At 40.4% G+C, this 22722-nt stretch overlaps 1 protein-coding gene across 2 annotated transcripts in view; it reads left to right on the top strand.

Moving 5' to 3' along the window:
• The window catches only part of CACNA1D (calcium voltage-gated channel subunit alpha1 D), a 277357-nt gene extending 254955 nt beyond the window's left edge, over positions 1 to 22402 (top strand). For both annotated transcript variants that reach the window (XM_070738512.1, XM_070738513.1), the window contains 8 exons: positions 2993 to 3106; positions 5959 to 6341; positions 7062 to 7091; positions 8534 to 8683; positions 9899 to 10062; positions 12566 to 12687; positions 15046 to 15354; positions 20167 to 22402. In XM_070738512.1, the coding sequence (XP_070594613.1) occupies positions 2993 to 3106; positions 5959 to 6341; positions 7062 to 7091; positions 8534 to 8683; positions 9899 to 10062; positions 12566 to 12687; positions 15046 to 15354; positions 20167 to 20460 (1566 nt within the window). In that variant the 3' untranslated portion in view covers positions 20461 to 22402. The remainder of the gene's footprint in view (positions 1 to 2992; positions 3107 to 5958; positions 6342 to 7061; positions 7092 to 8533; positions 8684 to 9898; positions 10063 to 12565; positions 12688 to 15045; positions 15355 to 20166) is intronic.
• Positions 22403 to 22722: the final 320 nt, after the last annotated feature.

The raw sequence follows: 22722 nt of genomic DNA, 5'->3' as shown, positions 1-22722 counted from the left end.
CTATTCTGTTGACAAATGATTAGTATTACTAATATTTTGGTGATTCACTGTAAACCATTGATTTTCACTTTTATCTATGGCTAAATAAGTAGGTGGAACCTGTAGGTATTGAAGACTTTCTCCAATTTTGGTTACTGTGCTAGAGACATTTTATGGAGAAAGAGGCCACAGCAATATTATCATAAGCCATTGAATCTCTAAAATAAGACTGTGAAATACCAGTATTTTATAAAGGTGTAACATATATATTACCTTTGAATGCTACTTGGAAGGTGTGATTGGTATAAAATGCAGTAGCCTATATTTTGGCAAATGAGAGAATTTGTATTGATAATATTAATGTTTCAGGATCTACACCTGCGTAGGCTTCTAAGAATAATTCAAAGTGCTAGTTTTCATCTCGGAAGTCCTACGTACTTAGATGCTAAAATATCTTCAGGAATGTCTCCTTTCTGCCATCTACTTACTCTACAGATCCCCAATAGGGGAGAGCCAGTGTTTTAAATACTATGAAATAGCTTTCTTCTAGTGATCTGTATGGTGGCCTCACTCTTGGGAAGCTAGTGAAAACAAGCTATTTCATAGGTGTGGTTTTTTTACATAAAATTGTGGAGAAAGAAACAAAATAATGCTTATCTTATTGTATTATGGAATTTGATTTGTATTTTTTTCCATCTTGTGTATGCTTAAATATTTACAAAATGTGACGAGGTGTACTCACTTCTGTGACATAGTGTGTGTGTGTGTGTGTATACATACATATGTTTGTGTGTGTGTGTCATATTCAGGTCTTTTACTGTGTAATGTTCCAACAAGGTCCTACCTGTCGAAATGTCGTCAGGAGTCTATCAACCTTACACAGGAAAAGACTTGAATATGCCAAGACCTACATACCTATACCTGTGAAAACCTGTGAGTATATCTGTGTGTTTTCACAGATTATCACAGGTATAGGTATCAAAGTCTTGGCACATTCGGGTTTCTTCTCATGTAAGTTTCAGAGATTCCTGGCAATGTTTCGACAAGGTCCCACTGAAGAAATATGGTCTGATGCCATATGATTATTTGATCATTTTATTATGCAAGAAATATATATATGATCATTGCTTCTTACCTTTATTCATAAAGAAATAATGTTATAGAAATATTCTATAATTCCTCTAAAAATTCAGCTATTGGGTAAAATCTACTTTTTAACCAATCACATAATTTCTGAGCAATTTATTTTGCAAGATGACTAAGTATGAACATGTATGTACAAGCTGTTACAAGAAAATAATTCCATGTGTTTACTGAGCATATTTTTGATGTTTCAGCTAGTTGGAAACCTAGATTCTGATAACCTTATGAAAAAGTGCAATCAACTAGAATCAAACAGGGTTATACGTGTCTTGTAGATGGTACATGCTAACACACAAAGTATGTGGCTTGTGGGAGTAGAATGGAAAAGAATGTACATTCCTGTCATTCTCACATTTTATTGTGGAATGCCTAAGAGAACATATACTGGAATAGCCGTAGTATGACACATTTGTGGGTTTAAAAAAAGAGTGAGAATTTTCTTAAGTTGAAATTTATATATGGTGACTTAGCTATTTCTTAGCTGAAATTGAGAAGCCTTCCAATTTCTTTTAAAGTTTAACTTAATACTGGTTTGTAAGGCTTGCATTGTTAAATTTTATTAGTAATTCCAACAACTAATCCAATGCTAGGCTAGTTACTAGACTAAAAACTGAGATGATCAAATGTGGGCCAGAGGTGGTTTTCAGCAGGTTCTGACCAGTTCTGGAGAACCGATAGCAGAAATTTTGTGTAGTTCAGAGATTTTAAGTAGTTTGGAGAACCAGTACATATCATCTGAGTGGCTCTGCCTCTACCTATTCTCTGCCTCCTGAGTCCCAGTTGATTGGAAGGAAATGTGGATTTTGCAATAACCTTCCCCTGGAATGGGAATGGAAATTTTACAGTATCCTTTCCCTGCCATGCCCCTAAGCCACACCATGCCCATCAAGCCATGCTCATAAAACTAGCAGCAGTGGTGGGTTCCTACTGGTACACCAGGAGACTCTGGTAGCAGCTGCCAGATTGAACAATTTGCACACGACTGCTCTGAGGCTGTCTTCGCCAGTCCATCAGGCGGTGACATCTTTTTTCTGAATTTTTGGACCTTTCTGTTTCTTGCGCATTTGCAGAAGCAAAATCTCGGGAGGGAACGCTCGCATGAGATTTTGTTTGATATTTTGCTTCTGCGCATGTGCGGAAGTAAAACCCCCCACCAAAATCACACACACGCAAGCGTCCCTTCGTGAGATTTTGGAGCGTTTTTGCTTCCTGTGTATTCACGGAAGCAAAATTGGGCAAGGGACATGCACTCGGGAATGCCCAAATCAGGAGGATGCACATGCAGTGTACCAGTATGCGGATAAGTGCAACCCGCTACTGATCAGTAGTATAAATTTTTGAAACCCACCACTGGGTTGGGCCATATGCAATCATCCAACATAAGAGTGTGCCACAAGAAATTGGAGTCTGGATATGTTTCAGCAGCATTAACTTTGCAGGCTTACTATCTTTAGTAATAAGAGTAACAAATGTGCAAAGTGAATGTAGCAATTTTGACTTTAAAACTACCCTGTCTCTAAAAAGGAAGAAATAAAGCCAGAATGCCAGTGACCATATTTTCTAACTCACAGAAGCATTATTTTTTTAAAAGTAAAAATATGATGCTAGATCTAAAATAAGGCTCTTCCTTTTATTAGAAAAAATTCTGATTCGCCTCTTTTCTGATTTGCGTACAAATTTTAATCCAGTAAAGTAGAAATTTCTATTCGGAAATGTTTGCATATTTCTGGAGTGGAATGGAAACATTTAAGTCCCATGTCAGCCCCATTTGTTTGCAAGACACTCTTGGCATAAATCCTTTAAACGCGTAGTCTAAATGAAAAATGTGTTGTCACTTCTAATATACTTTGGTTGTATTTTACATATTTAGGCTGGACTTAGAACACTACATGATATTGGACCTGAAATTCGGCGAGCTATCTCCTGTGATTTGCAAGAGGATGAACCAGAACAAAATCATCATGAGGAGGAGGAAGTATATAAAGTAAATGGCTGTATGATAGATATCTTCAGTTTATATCTTCCCTTTACTAAGCAGATGCAAGAATCAGTGCATTCCATTCATTTCCAAGCTATTTCATTATAGGTTCAAGTTTGAGGCAGTCTTCTATTTTGTGACAAAAGAATTCCTTTAGTTACCAAACACGGTCATCAGAAGAAAATAATGTCATAAAGGAAATAGATATGCAACATAGAATCAATAATCCCCATGCTACTAAAGCTCATTGGAATTACAGTTCTAGTTGGTGAAGGCAAGCTCCTTCTGAATTAGTGTTCCCTTTGCACATGTGTCAGAAGGTGGAGCATGTGCTCTGTTCTGTTTTGCTCAAAGGGCTGCCAGCTAAATAGATCCCTTACCATGCTTATGGTATGTTCCACTTGGGTAACTACCAATGGAGCATCATGCAGAGATGATGGTGTTTACAAGCCAAAGACATCTGTGAGTTCTTGGGATTTGAGGAAAGGCACATCAAATTATTTTGGATGTTTTACCATGTATTCCAAAAGCACATCAAAGTAAGCAAACTACTTTTAATTTCACCAAATTTCTCATCAAGTTTTGAGAAAGGTCATTTCTGCTCTACCTCCTCCTGCCCGCCTGCAGCATTTTGAGATTAAAAAGATGTAATGCAGCCTTTTTCTGTATTCAAAATTGTATCCAAAGTTTGCTCTATCTGCATACATTTTTAAGCTATAATGTTGAATTGACAGATTGAACATTGACTGCATTTATTCTTCCCTCGGCTTCTGACTGCTGATCACTTCCCTCTCTCTTCAACCCCTAAATCTCTATTGGGTAGAAAAAGTCTCATACTACATTATCCTTTTGAGTGTTCAGTAAATCTTCTGGATCTCACCCAACAACTCTATTCAGTAATCTCTTCCAAATTTGTCCTTGACTCAACAAGACTTCAGCACTATAACACTACCAGATGCAATATAGGTACACAAGCCACTATTACAACAAATTTTACAACCCAAATTTTCCACAACAATCACTGTCTAGTTCCATCTTAGATCTCAGCCATTACATCTTTCTCCATCAAAACACTTTTTTTCAATTCTTCCCCTCTTTAAAAGACTCCATCTTTGATGTTAGCTCAAAAACCCCTTATTTCCCTATGACAACATTTTCCTATGAGAATTTCTACTGCCATCTTCAACTGATGAGAATAGCAGAAGTTATGGCGAGATGCAGAGCATCCCAATAACCTTGCTCCATTCTATAGGGAAGAACTTCCAGTACCAATAGTGTTTCAACTGCTTTCAGCAAGAGGCAACTGGATTTTCTTGTTTTTCTTTGAAGATGTTTCACTTATCATCCAAGAAGCTTCTTCAGCTATGACAGGATAGTGGAGAATGGAATGATTTATATTCTTGCAGACAACTGGTCCTTTGCATTCTTTTAGAGAGTCATTAGGAAGACTTGTAGGTTTATCTATGTCCTTGGGGTCACTTGAGTAGCGCCTGCATCTGAAATTGAAGCACAAATGGTTCCTGTAGTCTGCAATATTTCTGGAAATCCCTTCATACTCTCACACCATCCGAATGGTGTTCATCCCAAAGTGCATAGCTAAATGTCTATGAAGATTCTCAGTCATCCAAGTCATGGTCGCGCATGCTCACATTTGCAAGCCAGTAAGGAAAGTAAGTGAATACCACCCTGGTGGCAAACCTTGAGTTATTGGAACAGTGCTATCCTTTCACCCACTACTCCTTTTCATTAAACTAGACATACCCAGTTCCAGCAATCCTTCTTTATATATACTGCTCAAAAAAATAAAGGGAACACTCAAATAACACATCCTAGATCTGAATGAATGAAATATTCACATTGAATACATTGTTCTGTACAAAGTTGAATGTGCACAACAGCATGTGAAATTGATTGTCAATCAGTGTTGCTTCCTAAGTGGATTTCAAAGACGTTTGATTTACTTGAAGTTATATTGTTTTTTAAGTGTTTCCTTTATTTTATTTTTTTTGAGCAGTATATTTTAGTCTCCCGTCCCCTAATCATCTTTGTTGCTCTTCTTTGCACACTTTCCAGAGTCTCAACATCTTTTTTACTTTGTGGCGACCAAAACCGGATGCAGTATTCCAAGTGTGGCCTTACAAGGCATTATATAGTGATATTAACACTTCACGTGATCTTGATTCTATCCCTCTGTTAATGCAGCCTAAAACTGTGTTGGCTTTTTTGGCAGCTGCTGCACACTGCTGGCTCACATTTAAGTGATTGCCCACTTGGACTCCAAGCTCCCTCTTACGGTTGCTACTATTGAGCCAGGTGCCACCTGTACTATACTTAACCGTATCTCTGCACATGGAGTTAGCTAGAGCCATACAATTGACAGATGGAATTAAGGATAACGTTCTGATCGCTGGTCTGAGAACAAAATCAGAGAACTCCCAGGATTGTCGGTCATGTCACTGTAGTTGTGGAATGACTTTATCATATAATTGTAATACAAATCTTAACAAACACTATGCTCTTAAAAATATATCTTATAAACACTTTAGGGGAGAGGTCGGTAATACAGTTTGCTTAGCTGTTAACTGTAGGCATGTGAATCTGGATCTGTATGATGTAGTATCTCTTTCTCTGTGAATAGGTTAACAATCTTGGCACATTTTCAATTGCAGTGTGATATAATTGCAATCATAGACAGCTCCTATATCACACAGAGGACTGTTTAGAAGAGGGTATTGTGGGTATTATGGCAATGTGACTGACTGACCTGAGGATGCCAGGCGAATGCACACAGGATGTGGACGTGAAGACAAAGAAACTAGTATTATGTTATTCATTGATTATCACTTTTTATGTTTCAGAGAAATGGTGCCCTGTTTGGAAACCATATCAATCATGTTAGCACTGATACAAGGGATTCATTTCAACAGATCAGTACCACCCATCGCCCCCTTCATGTGCAAAGGCCATTGGTTTCGTGTATGGTGGATACGACTGAGAAAAATGTGCATCCACCAACAGGAAACTCTTTATTTCATAATCATCATAGCCATCACAACCACAACCCAGTAGGGAAGCAAGTTCCAAATTCCACAAATGCTAACCTCAATAATGCCAATATGTCCAAGATGGTAAACAGAAAACACGCAAGTACTGGAAGTCATGAACATATATCAGAAACTGGGAGCCATTCCTACTCCAGAAAAGATCGCCGTGAACATCGTAGACGGTCATCCAAAAAGAGGTAAATCCCAATCTATTTTAATGCCAATCCTCATGTTACTGCTTTTTAACACCTTGAACTGTTATATTTGATTGCCTAATTTATTCATTGTCTAGTTTAATTTTAACATGACTCAATTTTTCTACTTGATTAAGTTGTAACTTACAAGCCAGTACAGTTTACATTATTCAGCTATTATAATTCTTCGGGCCATGTGATTTACTTATTTATTTTATTTAGATCCTACCCTTATTATTTTTATAAACAAGGCAGCAAGCATACCTAATATTTCTCCTTCTTCCTAATTTCCCCTCAACAACAACCCTGTGAGATGAGTTCACTTGAGACAGAGTGACTGGCCCAAATCTATCCAATGGCTTTTATGTTAAGGAGAGATTAGAACACATGATCTTCCAGTTTCTAGCCTGGTGCCTCAATCATTAGACAAAACTAGTTCTTTATTGGTCAGATTAATACAATCATATAAATTCAACAACATTAATAGTTAGATTGTTGCATAATTACAGTAGAAAGAGGTCTAAAGAAGATAAACCAAAAATCAGTTAAGATAAATCGTTGCTTCTTTCTTTCAATTTATAAAGTAATTTATAAATTAAATCCAGTGGGAAAGTTTGGATAAATACAAATGTATCCATTGATAAGTAGTACAATGTAACATTTTTTTCCTAATCATTTCATTAAAATTCATTATACTTTTTTCTCCATATTCTTTTTTTCTAGTAGAGCTCGTTATTATGAAGCTTACATTAGGTAAGTATATATAAGGTCATGCCATGGAAAACACTTCATCAGAATAGGAAAATTAGACAAGTGGTTTGACACAATACAAGGAAGTTCCTATGAATTCCAAAACATTTTGCATGTTGATGCTATTAGAAATTATGCAAAACATGATGGCCCTCCTTAGAATTAGGTTAAAATAAAACTTCATGTTTCTACCAATGATTTATATTTCCCTTGCATCTATCAGTATCCTTATGACAACGTTACATTTAATTTCCCCAACTCCCTGCAAGAGACAGCCAATATACTGAAATTGGAAATAGAACAAAGCTGCAACTACTGGACATGTAGGAAGCTAAAACTCAAATTAATCTAGTGGGTAGTATCCACCTCCAAGTCACAATGTGTCTTGAAAAAAAGAAAAAAGTAGAAGCGAGGCCAAATAAACAAACAGCCAAAGGGAGAGTACAATTTCTCAATGGCTTGAGTATCTCAGCAGTAGAATTCCTAATCTGAGGAGGCCAGGTATGTAAGCTGGTTTTACTGAATAACAGAGTTGGAAAGGATATTGGAGGTATTCTACTCCAACCTCCTACTCGGGCAGGAAACCCTACACTACTTCAGAGAAATGGTTATCCAACATTTTCTTTAAAATGCCCAGTGTTGGAGCATTCACAACTTCTGGAGGCAAGTTGTTCTGCTGATTAATTGTTCTAAATGTCAGGAAAGTTCTAGGTTGCATCGCTCCTTGATTAGTTTCCACCCATTGCTTCTTGTCCTGCCAAGTTTTCTGATCAGTTTCTTATCAGTGGTTGAATTCTTTATTTGAAGAAGGCATTCAGCCTATAGGAAGTATAGTAAAGTTCACTTGATTATATTATATGCCCTATTTACTTTCACCACAGGTGGTCCTAATTTACAATCATTCCCTTTGTGATCATTCAAAATAACAATGAACTGAAAAAAAAGTGACTCACAACCATTCCTCACACTTACAACTGTCACGGCATTGCCATAGTCACATAACAAAATTTGGCCACTTAGTAACCTGTATGTATTAACAGTTGCAGCATCACAGGGTCATGTGATCACCTCTGGCAGCCTTCCCAGACAGATTCAAACAAGCAAAGTCAATGGAGGAAGCGGGATTCGCTTAATGATACATAATTCAGTTAATAGCTGCAGTGATTTGTTTAATGTCCTTGCAAAAACTCATAGAAATGGATATGCCTAGTTTAACAACTGCCTTGCTTACTTAGCAGTAGAAACCCTGATCCTATTTGTGGTTGTAAGTCAAGGACAACCTGTACATGTTTTTGGTGCTTTTTTCCAGTCTTAACTTTTGTTCTTTTAAGTCCTTTTATTTTATTACAGTTTTAATTCTTGCTAAAACTGATTTAGGGAAAAGATAGGGAGGGAAGGATTTATGTATAAAAAGTAATAAAAACATCTCTCTGTTCTAACTGCAGGTCAGAATCGGGTGATAGACATTTACCTACGATATGCCGAGAAGATCATGAAATTAGAGATTATTATAATGATGACTGCTATCTGGATGATCAGGAATATTTTAGTGGTGATGAGTATTATGAAGAAGACAGTATGTTGTCAGGAAACTGGTAAGTTTAAGTTTCATAAAAAAAACACACCAATGCAGTGGCTTTTGTACATCAGAGATGAGATACTTCTGTAACATCTCATATAGCTTATTCAGTTTGTGAATGCCTTGAATGCCTATTTAGAAAAATAGGAAGCTTGGAACTGAAGTATCTTGTAAAGAGAAGGAAGCGCTAGTTACAAAATTGAAGGATAGAAAATAGGGCAAGATCACTCCAAATTAATTATCAAATTGAATTCCTCTCCCCACTATACTTCTCTAAGATCCTCTCATTTGTATTTAAAATTAGAAAATTGACCATGAAATATAAACATGACTCCAAAATAAATTTGCTGGAGAATGAGTCGGTTACTTTAAATCAATTTAATACTCTCCAGATATATTGGAGTACAAGATTTAGAAATTCAGTTTGTGAATTCCTGACTCAGGTTGGTGGGAATTCTGGATTCCTGACTGAGAAGGCGTGCTAGATATCAATCACTATTACTGTTGTCCTTAAAAATTACTTCAGTGTTTTGTTTGGTGCAAAAAAGGGCAACAAGTATGATCAAGGAAATGGAACACCTCCCTTATGAAACCGGGTTGCAATGCCTTGGTCTCTTCAGCCTTGAAAAATGGCATTTAAGGGGTGACTTGATTGAAGTGTATAAAATCATGCATGAGATAGAAAAGGTGGATAAAGAAAAATTATAAAAAACAATACTAGGACGAGGGGGCACTCCCTAAAGCTCATAGGTAAGAAAGCGAGGACAAATCAAGGGAAATATTTCTTCACCCAGAGGGTCGTTGGTTTATGGAATTCACTTCCAGAAGAGGTCATGACAGCTGTCAGCCTTGGTAGCTTCAAGGCAGGATTAGACAGATTCATGGATGCCAAGTGTATCGGTGGTTATTGAAACGGATGTCTATGTGCTGTCTCTATGTTGGTTGAGGCAGGCAGGATTCCCTTGAGTACCATTTGTTGGGGGTCAGGAGAAAGGGAGGGTCTTGCCTTCTCTTTCTGCTCAAGATCTCCATGGACAATTGGTGGGCCACTGTGTGACACAGAATGCTGGACTCGATGGGCTTTGGTCTGATTCAGCATAGCTCTTCTTATGTTCTTATGTTTTAGTTTTTGTTGGGAGGGGTAGTTCATAATTTTGGGCAAGTTACAAATTTTGAAAGCTGTCAGTTTTCTAGGATGATCACTACCAATTATCTGTTTCTTTACCTTTAGGCCTTCTCACGACTACCATAGCACATGTCACTGTAATGATTTAGATTTTGAACGGCCAAAGGGTTATCATCACCCACATGGTTTTTTTGAAGAAGATGACTCACCCGTGTATTATGATTCCAAAAGATCTCCTAGGAGACGGCTGCTACCTCCAACACCTACACGTGAGTTCACTACAAAAGTTGGCTTTGTGGATGTGTTTCCTTTACTGTTAGATGTGCATTCTCTGCCTGTGCTCTCAACTTGATTTGATTTTTGTCATACAAAGGCAACATCCCAGTGACCCAGTGGGAAAGGAAGTTTTCTTGGGGGGGGGGGCATGCTTGCTGGAGCTTCTCGTGTCTTCTTTTTATACCACAGAATGAGCTCATTCATAGAATAACAACATGATCAAAAATTGTGGATTAATTTTACCTTTATTGGATTGCTTACAATAGTTTCCGTTCCCCCACATTACTGAAAATGTGTCTTTAAATTTCTCCAAAAGCCAAAATTAGAGTTGATGCATATTTTTATTAGTTCAGATGGCTTCAATTTAACATTTTGTTTAACAAAATAGCACAACTCCATAGAGAAGCCTTTTGAAAATGAGAGACCTTAGTAACTAAAAATGCACAAACCCCACAATACTGGAGCCCTACCCAAACACAGGTGGCCGCTCTTATCTCCTGTAATATGTCCTTACTTGGTCTCTTCTACGCATAATTCTGCGCTTGTGTGGGTCCAAAACGTCTTCATCCGAATCAATGGAAGATAAGGGAGATTGACTGCCTGGGCTGTGTGCCAAGCCCCCCTCTGCCGAGTCACTCCCACCTTCTTCTTCGTCCGAGGAAACTAAACTCTGAACTGACTCTGTCGGCAATAACACAGGCCTGTGACATGTTGAAGTTTCCCCTGCATCCACCTCTACATTACATGGGGCAGGAGCTGGGCCAGAGTCAACCACAACACTATTCAAATGGACATTTGTAAAATAATGTCTAATCTGTGAAGCAGGTTGGGAATGGGGCAAAGACAGAAAAAGAGAGAGATTGGCCTAAAGTCACCCAGAGGGATTTCATCCATAAGCAGGGCCTAGAATTCACAACCACCTGGTTTCTAGGCCAGAGACCTTAGGGATCACATGAGCACAAAGATCATTCTTCAAAGTTTGAGGGAAACTTTTAGTTCTCCCTTACAAATTAAGAAAAAGGAGGGAAGAGAAAGGAAGCATATAAGTGATCCTTATGAAACACAGATGTTGCAAGACTATAATGATTAGAAATCTGATTCTCATAGAAGCCTGACCCTTACTTTACCCAGTCTTACATCACTCAGTCCTGCATCGCTTTTGAAATTCAGTAAAGGCACAAATATTTCTTAGAAACTAATATTCTTTAGCAGGAGGACTTGATTTGTTTTAGATAGAGATCTGAAAGTAGTAACGTTGTTGTCCACAAGGTGAGATTAAAAGTTGAAACTTCCTGATGACCTAAACTCTGAGGGCAAATAAAGAGTTGAAACATCCTGATAAGATAGACTGTGAAGGTAAATAAGAGGCCCAGAAAACAAAAGCTACTTCTTGTGCTTTCATATTGCATAGTTTCTACCTCTATAATTAATAATCTCCAATACTCCAGTACTTCTTAGATTGAAAGTTGGTGACTGAATGGCTGATGGCATGATCTTGCTTGCTTGTTTCTGCCTGCCTGCTTGCCTTCCTGCCTGCCTATAAAATTAAGGATGGAAATAATAGACCTCACCCACAAAAAGATATTGACAAAATTGAACTGGTCCAAAGACGGGCTACAAGAATGGTGGAAGGTCTTAAGCATAAAACGTATCAGGAAAGACTTAATGAAGTCAATCTGTATAGTCTGGAGGACAGAAGGGAAAGGGGGGACATGATTGAAACATTTAAATATGTTAAAGGATTAAATAAGGTCCAGGAGGGAAGTGTTTTTTATAGGAAAGTGAACACACGAACAAGGGGACACAATCTGAAGTTAGTTGGGGGAAAGATCAAAAGCAACATGAGAAAATATTATTTTACTGAAAGAGTAGTAGATCCTTGGAACAAACTTCCAGCAGATGTGGTAGATAAATCCACATTAACTGAATTTAAACATGCCTGGGATAAACATATATCCATCCTAAGATAAAACACAGGAAATAGTATAAGGGCAGACTAGATGGACCATGAGGTCTTTTTCTGCCGTCAGTCTTCTATGTTTCTATAAGAATGCTCTAAAAAGTCTCTGAGCCAAACCACTCTCTTTCCTTCCCTTAACCTTTCCATTCTCCCCCCAGAACAAAATTCAGCTGCTGAAATACAGTGGTAAGATGGCCACATTTTAGTACCACAAATTAGTGCTAGGAAACTCAAGAGTAAGCATCAGAGCAAAAGCCTTTTGGAAGGGGAACAACTCCATTCTCACTAATTAAATTTAGCCTGTACTCCTCTTGGACTATTATCTTGTCACCAATGCAGCAAAGCATCATCATTGAGTTCATGTTTGTCCCAAAGATGCTTTTGAAAACGTAATTGGGTTTTTTTCCTTAAAAAAAGTTTAGCTTCTCATTCAAGAAGCTTCTTCAGTTCGAACTCCACCTTAATGTATTTACCCAACTGTTCCTATGACACCTCTAGAAAGCAGTAACAACCCGTTCCACCTTTTCATATTTCAGCCAATCGTCGCTCTTCCTTTAATTTTGAATGCCTCCGCAGGCAGAGCAGTCATGATGAATTACCACCTTCCCCTACCTTTCATCAACGCACTGCTTTACCTCTGCATTTAATGCAACAGCAGGTAAGTGAAAGATTAACTTTAGCTGCATAGCTTTGTAACACAGTTTTGAACCTTGCAGATACAGCTAGTCCTAAGGTTAGGATAATAATTGGGACCAGTGTCACTAAGCAATGCAGTTGAAAAATCCAGTGTAAAATCACTGCAATGGCAATCCTGGCACTTCTGGTTGCCATTGTGACAGCAAGATGCATGGATTATTAAATGGGAAGCAGTGAGGGTTCCAGATAAGGACTATGGGGATGCAGGAGGAAGAGGATGCTATCAGAGGGAATGGCTTGCAAGACCCAGACCAAGCTACACATGAGCACAAGAAGACCAGGGATGGCACAAACACAAGGCTGCGGTGGCAAGGCATAAGTGCAGGAAGGCCACAGGGACTTATTGGAATGACTTACAACCTTCCCTTCCACCTTCTATATTAACTTTACTTATAGAATAGAATAGAATAGAATTTTTATTGGCCAAGTGTGATTGGACACACAAGGAATTTGTCTTGGTGCATATGCTCTCAACGTACATAAAATAAAATATACATTTGTCAAGAATCATGTGATAAAACACTTAATGATTGTCATAGGGGTCAAATAAGCAATGAAGAAGCAATATTAATAAAAATCTTAGGATATACGCAACAAGTTACAGTCATGCAGTCAACATGGGAGGAAATGGGTGATAGGAATGATGAGAAAAACTAGTAGAATAGAAGTGCAGATTTAGTAGAAAGTCTGACAGTTTTGAGGGAATTATTTGTTTAGTAGAGTGATGGCGTTCAGGAAAAAACTGTTCTTGATTGGGATGATTGCAAATGGTCATCATGTGATTGCAGGATGTTGCAACTGCCATAAGTGTGAACTAGTTGCCAAGTGCCCAAAATCACAATCACATGTCCATGATGGCACTGCAGGAATTTTGAGGGCCGGTCATCAGTATTACTCATTCAAGGTCGTCACAACTTCAATCACTGAATGAGTGGTCAGTAAGTGAGGGCTACCTGTATTCCATGGTGGGTCTCCCTGAGCAAATAACTTTGTTCCCAGCTAACTCTCAAGAGTTAGTTGCCAATGTATAGTGGCTGCCTGGAATTGGCCATCTAGGTTCCCTACAGCAAAAGTAATAAAAAGAATCAGATGACAGGTTGCCCCTTTTCCATATTTTAAAATAAGAGAAAGTTCCAAGGAGAAGAAGTCAATTCAACTTTGTCAAGTTCTGAGTATTGACATTTGTGTGTCCCCAGAGAGTGAAGCAAGCTGAGAAACGAAAAGGTCTTTGCTCAAATTGTAAAACAATTTCATCACCAACAATACTACAAAAATAAATCTAGATATCCCAGCTAGATTTTGCCCGTGCAGAATCACTAATAGCAGATACAATCTAACTTCTGTTTGTCTTTCCTAAATGAAACATCCATTTAAAAGAACACATCTGGAAAGAAGCAATCATATTAAATGATGAGTGTAATTGAGTTACAAAAACATATTTTGAAATGTTACATTTAATACACTGCCCTGGAGATGATGAACATGGCAAAAAAACTGCACCAAAATACAGGCGCACCTGCACAGGTGCAGTAGCAGAATTGCTCTGGACTCCGCTAGCACTCAGAGTCACGGGAGCGAGCACACATCACTGTTCCACCTTAGCAGCCCACCTCTCCCTTTATGAATATATTAAGAAGGGGAGATGTTTTGTTGTCCCTTTATCCATTGCTCGGCCTTCTCTGGGTCCCGTCAACTAAACAATGTCGGTTGGCGTGCCCCAGGGGAAGAGCCTTCTCTGTGGCGGCCCCGACCCTCTGGAACCAGCTCCCCCCAGAGATTAGAACTGACCCTACCCTCCTTGCCTTTCGTAAACTCCTCAAAACCCACCTTTGTCTTCAGGCATGGGGGAATTGAGATATCTCCCCTGGGCCTATATAATTTATGTATGATATGTTTGTAGGTATGTCTGCTTAAAAATTGTTTTTTTTAACTATTTCAAATTTTAAATTGTATATGATTAGATTTGTTATAAATTGTTTTATTGTGTTGTGAGCCGCCCCGAGTCCACAGAAAGGAGCGGCATACAAATAAAATAAAATAAAATAAAATAAATAAAATAAAATAAAATAAAATAAAATAAAATAAAATAAAATAAATAAAAAATAAAAAATAATAAAAAATAATAAAAAATAATAAAAAATAATAAAAAATAAAATAATAAAAAATAAAAAATAAATAAATAAATAAATAATTCCCGAGTCTTAAAAACCCTAGCAACTTGGAATGGCAGGGGCATCTTGGGCATCTCTCACAGATAATACTTAAGGAAACATTGCATCTGTAAGCTTGGAATGGTACCAATGTTTCATCTCTTCCTCAGGTCATGGCAGTTGCAGGTCTGGATGCCACTAAAGTGCATAGGCATTCTCCAAGTCGCTCAACACGTTCCTGGGCTACCCCACCCAACCGGGACCGCACTCTTTGTTATACGCCTCTTATACAAGTTGATCAACCTGATTCTACAGAATATATGAATGGTAGCCTACCATCTTTGCATAGGAGCTCCTGGTATACCGATGACCCTGATATTGCATATCGGACATTTACACCAGCTAATTTGACTGTACCAAGTGACTTTAGGCATAAGTATAGTGACAAGCAGAGAAGCGCTGACAGTTTGGTAGAAGCGGTAAGTATTTCAAACCTTTGTTCTGAGCTGGTCATGAAGTAACCTCTGAAAATGGAGTGTTATCTGAACTTACAAATACTTTGTTTTATTGTACAGTAATACCTCATGATACGAACTTAATTGGTGCAAGGAGGAGGTTCGTAAGATGAAAGGTTCGTAAGACGAAACATTGTTTCCCATAGGAAACAATGTAAAGTCAATTAATCCGTGCATCCAAAAAACCCCCCGCAAAAAAAACGGCTTTCGGCGACTGCTGGGAAGCTGCGCGGCTGTTTTAAAAGGTGACAGCCGGCCTGGGGGGCTTCCCAGCACCCCCCCAAACGCGGATTCGGGGTTCGGGGGGTGCTGGGAAGCCCCCCAGGCCGGCTGCGACCTTTTAAAAGAGCCGCGCCGCTTCCCATCTGTCTCCTGAAGCCGAACGGCAAAGCCGAACTTCCGCATTTGGCTTCAGGAGACAGCTGGGAAGCGGCACGGCTGTTTTAAAAGGTCGCAGCCGGCCTGGGGGGCTTGCCAGCACCCCCCCAAACCCCGAACTTTTGCCGAACTTCCAGGTTCGGGGTTCGGGGGGTGCTGGCAAGCCCCCCAGGCCGGCTGCGACCTTTTAAAACACCCGCGCCGCTTCGCAGCTGTCTCCCGAAGCCGAACGCGGAAGTTTGGCTTTAGTGTTCGGCTTTGGGAGACAGCTGCGAAGCGGCACGGGTGTTTTAAAAGGTCGCAGCTGGCCTGGGGGGCTTCCCAGCACCCCCCGAACCCGGAAGTTCGGCAAAAGTTCGGGGTTCAGGGGGGTGCTGGCAAGCCCCCCAGGCCGGCTGCGACCTTTTAAAACACCCGCGCCGCTTCCCAGCTGTCTCCTGAAGCCGAACGCTAAAGCCGAACTTCCGCGTTCGGCTTCGGGAGACAGCTGCGAAGCGGCGCGGGTGTTTTAAAAGGTCGCAGCCGGCCTGGGGGGCTTGCCAGCACCCCCCCGAACCCCGAACCCGGAAGTTTGGCAAAAGTTCGGGGTTCGGGGGGTGCTGGCAAGCCCCCCAGGCCGGCTGCGACCTTTTAAAACACCCGCGCCGCTTCCCAGCTGTCTCCTGAAGCCGAACGCTAAAGCCAAACTTCCGCGTTCGGCTTCGGGAGACAGCTGCGAAGCGGCGCGGGTGTTTTAAAAGGTCACAGCTGGCCTGGGGGGCTTCCCAGCACCCCCAGAACCCCGAACCCGGAAGTTCGGCAAAAGTTCGGGGTTCAGGGGGGTGCTGGCAATCCCCCCAGGCCGGCTGCGACCTTTTAAAACACCCGCGCCGCTTCCCAGCTGTCTCCTGAAGCCGAACGCTAAAGTCAAACTTCTGCGTTCGGCTTCGGGAGACAGCTGCGAAGCGGCGCAGGTGTTTTAAAAGGTCGCAGCCGGCCTGGGGGGCTTGCCAGCACCCCCCCTGAACCCTGAACCCGGAAGTTCGGCAAAAGTTCGGGGTTCGGGGGGTGCTGGCAAGCCCCCCAGGCCGGCTGCGACCTTTTAAAACACCCGCGCCGCTTCGCAGCTGTCTCCTGAAGCCGAACGCTAAAGTCGAACTTCAGCGTTCGGCTTCGGGAGACAGCTGCGAAGTGGCACGGGTGTTTTAAAAGGTCGCAGCCGGCCTGGGGGGCTTCCCAGCAACCTCCCGAACCGAACCCGGGGTTCAGCAAAATTTTGCCTCTTCTTACGAACTTTGTTCGAGTTACGAACCAGCGTTCGGGAGGCTTCTGGGAAGCCCCGCCGCCCGGCTGTTACCTTTTAAAACAGCCGCGCGGCTTCCCAGCAGTCTCCGAACGCCGGTTTGTAACTCGAAAAAAGTTCGTAAGAAGAGGCAAAAATTTTCTGAACCCCGGGTTCGTATCACAAGTTGTTCGTAAGACGAGGGGTTCGTATCTTGAGGTACCACTGTATTATGTTATGAGTAACGGCAAATTTAGAATAAGATATACATCAGAGGTGTCAAACTGTCAGCCCACGGGCTGGATACGTCACATATAGGCCACATCTGGGAAAAAGATTGTGAAACGTCATGTGACAACAATGTGACCTCGTGAGTTTGACAGCTGTTCTCTACATGATAAAATTATAACAATAGCAATAGCACTTGGACTTAGGTACCGTTTTACAGTACTTTACAACTCTCTCTGAGTGGTTTATAGTGTCAGCATTTTGCCCCCAACAATCTGGGTCCTTAGAAAGATGGAAGGCTGAATCAACCTTGAGCTGGTCAGATTCAAACTACCAAATTGCTGGCAGTCGGCAGTCAACACAATTTGCCTGCAGTACTTATTCTAACCACTGTGCCACCATGGCCCAAATTATTTAGTTATTTTTCTTATATTCTCTTCAAAACAGAGTAAAGATTTATTCTTCTATTTTATTTTTATCCAGAAGGACAGAGGCTAAGATAGTGTCATTTATCAAGTTACCTTAGACTCTGAATTTGTTTTTTTTAATTAGCACAAAGTGAATGCTTTAATATTCCACTCAATATAAGATGCTTGTATACTGTACAATATATATATATATATATATATAAGCAGTAAATATGATCCCATGACATTTGTGCATTTTGATAATCGCTTTTCCAGTCCTCAAGTTTCAAAATACAAAGACATAATCTGTCTAGTAAGCAAATGGCTGCTATTGGCAATTCTGCATGTCCTAGCTCAGCGTTTCCCAACCGGTGTGTCGCGGCACACTAGTGTGCCGCGAGACACGGCTAGGTGTGCCGCGAAGCTCCAGCTGGGCGGGGCGCTGCCGGTGCCGACCTGGAGCTCCCGCTCGCAGCTGGCTCCTGCTCGATGCCGCGGTTTTCGGCGCTCTCCTGCTGGGCCCCAAAGAAGGAAGGCAGGAAGGAGAGCTCCATTCTTCGCGCCTTTTTCCCGCCTTCCTTATTTGGGGCCCAGCAGGAGAGCGCCAAAAACCGCGGCATCGAGCAGGAGCCGGGGGACAGCTGCGAGCGGGAGCCCCAGGACGGAAGTACCAGCAGTGCCCCGCCCAGCTGGAGCTTCCCTGGCGTCGGTGGCAAGTGTCCTTTGTGGCCCGGCGGGAGGGCACTGGCGGTAGAAGCGGGGGGCGGCGGCTGCAGCAGCCGCAGGCAGTCGCGGGGAGATGGCAGCGGCGAGAGGGAGCTCCAGGCGGCGGCAAGAGGGAGCGCTCTCTCTCTCTCAGCTGACTGCAAGCGGGAGCCCTGACGGTGGCGGTTGGACGTGCTGCTGGACGTCGTGCATGCTGGCGCTGCGGGCCTGGCATATACGGTGTCCAGCAGCACGTCCAGCTGCCGCCGTCAGGGCTCCCGCTTGCAGTCAGCTGAGAGAGAGAAAGAAAGAAAGAGAGACATATAAGAGAGGCAGAGAGAGAGAGAAAGAGAGACATAGCAAGAGAGGCAGAGAAAGAGAGACAGAGCAAGAAAGAGAGACAGCAAGAGAGGCAGAGAAAGAGAGATAGAGAAAGAGAGAGAGAGACATAGCAAGAGAGGCAGAGAGAGAGAAAAAGAAAGAGAGACATAGCAAGAGAAAAAGAGAGACTTAGCAAGAGAGGCAGAGAGAGAGAAAAAGAAAGAGAGACATAGCAAGAGAAAAAGAGAGACTTAGCAAGAGAGGCAGAGAGAGAGAGAGAAAGAGAAAGAAAGAGAGACATAGCAAGAGAGACAGAGAGAGAGAAAGAGAGAAAGAGAGAGAAAGAAAGAGAGATAGCAAGAGAGGCAAAGAGAAAGAGACATATAGCAAGACAGTGAAAGAGAGAGAGAGAGCAAGAGAGAGAGAAAAAAGCAAGAAAGAGATAGCAAGAGAGAGAGAGAGAGAGCAAGGGAGAGAGAAAGACATAGAGGAAGGGAAGGAGGGAGAGAGAAAGAGAGCAAAAAAGAGAGAAAGAAAGAAAGAGGGATGGAGAGAGCGAAAGAAGGGAAGGAAGGAAAAGAGAGAAAGAGGGAGAAATAGAGAGAAAGGGAGGAAGAGAGATATTTTTTTTGTCCAAACTTTTCTTTAGCCCGCCCCCCCCCGCCCGCCCCCTTTCAATGTTCCCCAGGATTTTGAAAATATGAATAATGTGCCGCGGCTCAAAAAAGGTTGGGAAACACTGTCCTAGCTGATAACAGTCATTTGAATGAAAGGAGCATTCTGGCAATTTATCTGTGAAAATAGCAAATGTACTTTCTAACACTGTGTTCTAAATGTGTAGCCAAGAATCGGATGTAGGAGATACAAAGCAAAGGTTCAAAGCAAGCTTTGATACATTCTATACATGCATGAACACCTACTTCCATGTTTCAATGTCAGTGGCTCTATGTCAAGTAATAGATTGCTTAGCAAATACAGGTCAATAGTATCAAATAACTTGCTAGAATATAAAAAAGCAAAACAAAGAGTTGGAAATATTGTAGGTTTCTAATACGCTTTAATCCAGGGGTGTCAAACTCAAGATGCTTAGATCTGGCCTGCGGGGCTGCTCTGGAAACAATGAAGGACTGGCCTGTGGTGTCTTTGCCAGCAAAAATGGAGCTCAGGAGAGCCGCATGCAGCCCTTGTGAGGTTCATTTTCTCTGGCAGAGGCCATCATAGCCGAGAATGATGCTCGGGAGCCTGTTTTTGCTGGCAGAGTGCTCAAGCCACAACAGGCACTCCTGACATGAGTAATGTCAAAATGGCCATGCCCACCCTGACCAAGTCCCCTCCCCAAGGTCAAACACAACCCTGATGAATGAAATCAAGTTTTCTCTGCTTTAATCTATTAACCACTTTCAGTTGCCTTCTTTTGAGAATCTCTTCAGCCATAGACCCAAGTTTGACCCAATATTTATGCTCTTATCTTTTCAGGTGCTTATATCTGAAGGATTAGGACACTATGCAAGGGACCCAAAGTTTGTTTCTGCAACAAAACATGAGATTGCAGATGCTTGTGATATGACGATCGATGAGATGGAAAGTGCTGCAAGCCACCTTCTCAATGGAGACATTAGCAATGGAACGAACAGTGACATGTTCCCTATTTTAAATAGACAAGATTATGAACTTCAAGAATTTGGTCCTGGCTTTAGTGATGAAGAGCCAGATACTGGAAAATATGAAGAAGACTTATCTGATGAAATGATATGCATTACAACCTTATAGTATTTAGTGAAGGGAAAAAAACATGTTTGATTTTAAACAAACAGAAGTGCCTCCTAGTTCTATGATGCTAGGCACTAGTTGGAATCAATAAGGAATCAAGTTTTGCATGAGTGATAATATTGTCATGTTGTGAGGAAGCCATACTTTTATTTATTAGTACGTGTTTCCAGTATGACGAATCAGGATTCGAATGATTTCTTCAAGGCCTTTGCTACAGAGTCGCGAGCTCATCAGGGAACGAAGGCGGATCTTTAGAACCAAGAAGATTCTAACCCGTTTGTGTTAAAACAAAAAACAGAGAAAGTGGAAAGATTGCTGTCTTCCAATTGTGTTCTGCTGCCTTTCAGGGTGTTCACAATTCTCAGTGGAAAAAAAGATTGGCACTTTTAACAAGGTCTTCAGAAGGCTGTGGTGATGACAATCAAAGATGTCATTACCTCTGATCACAAAGCATATCAGAAATCCACTGCATTCAGCATATCCACTCAGATCTATTATTTTAAAATTTACTTAATTTTTTTTAAAGTTACTGAATCCATTTTATCACACTTTTTTTGCAAGGGATTGTTTAATCCGCTGCTGAAAGCGTTTCTCTCATATGTAACAGCAGTTTACATAGTAAAATATCATTAAAAATAGTCTGTTTTATGACTATCATATCAAGGGCAAAATACACTGGAATATTTGCATTTTTACTAATGCACTTGCAACCAGGTTAAAGTAGAGTTAGATAGGACAGTTTGTTAAAAACTATATAGCAGAGATTATTGTAAATAAATTCTAATCTACTATAATTTGTATTTGTAAAGAGATGTTCTATATTTTGTAATTATTGTACCGTAATTGAACCGCAGCAATATTTATGAAGCCTCATTATTGTAATTCTTCACTGAATTCTAAATAGAAATATTTTTACTTGGATTGTATAGCACTATAGAATTAAATATTTAAATAGAGCCACCTTCATTAAAAAATGTTTTTGAAGTAAAGATTTAAAAAAAACTTGATGCAACAGAGATTTTATAAAATATTTTCAATCAATTGGATTCTCACTTTACAATGTTAAGATATAGAAAATAAGTAATTATAATCTTGTATTTGGAGAGCTATTTGAAATCTGCTGTCTTTTTGACAGAAAACAAACTGGATTTATTTATCTCTACCACAACTCTTGCAATAACAGCTAGAAACAAGAATAATCCAAAAAAGCTAATATGTTTGGCCAAGTTTTCTTTTACTTTGAAATAAACACAGATTGATGTTCCAATCCTACATAGTTTTCCTGATAGAAAGCCCTATTGTATAAATGGGATTTCTTAATGAAGGTGCATAGGATCGAACCACCATGAGCTTTCTTCTTGGTAGAGATTTCCTACATAGGTATAATTTACAAGACGGATAGTTAAGAATTTACATGGCTTGAAGTGGAATGTATGATGACGACAATGATGATATGATGATTTACATAACCAAAACATTCCTAAACTGATGAGGATATGGCATGGTTGACAAACTTTTTGATGTTCTACATGTAATGTTTCAGGAGTTGTTTTTATGCAATCAAAGGAGGGCTTCAATGTTGTTTGTGATGCAGAAAAATCCCGACACTGAAGATATATATGATTTTGGAGATCAAAATATCAAAAGTTTATTTTATTAACATTGGATAAATGGACTTGTTCTGCCAAGCAACTTTATCAGGGTTATCTGTATTAACAAAATAGGTAGCAATTGTCACGTTTCAAAAGAGTGACATACACAGTTAAGATTAATATAAACATTTTTGTACACCGTGGCAATTTGCTATGAATACCTTACAAACCTCTTCTTTCAAATGTCAGGAGAGAATTTAAAGGTTTGTACATTATTTCTTGACCTACATCATTTTGTATGAAAATAAATGCAAAATGTTACCGAGAATAAAATTGTGTAATAAAGTTGTTATACTTCGTCTCTTTTTATCAATATATGCAATTCTAAAGATTGTTGGGGGGGGGGTTGGTGTGTGTGTGTGTGTGTGTGTGTGAGTTTTACAGGCATCAATTCTTTCTTCCCTAATCAGTGATCTCCATAACACCACAGGAATCTGCTGTCACTGCTATATTCACAACCTGAATTTGCACGTGACATCATGGAACAGGAAACATACTCAAGGTCTGTGATCCAACAGAGGTTTTCAGAATAATGTACTTGTGACATGGGTGCTGCCGTTTTTGAACTATTATTGGCAGTGTTGGATGTGTTGATGGAAGATTAGAACCA

This window comes from Erythrolamprus reginae, chromosome 2 (genome assembly GCF_031021105.1).
Source record: "Erythrolamprus reginae isolate rEryReg1 chromosome 2, rEryReg1.hap1, whole genome shotgun sequence".
Lineage (NCBI taxonomy): Eukaryota > Metazoa > Chordata > Lepidosauria > Squamata > Dipsadidae > Erythrolamprus > Erythrolamprus reginae.
Note: the sequence above shows the minus strand (reverse complement) of the source record. Positions and strands in the feature narration are given on the sequence as shown.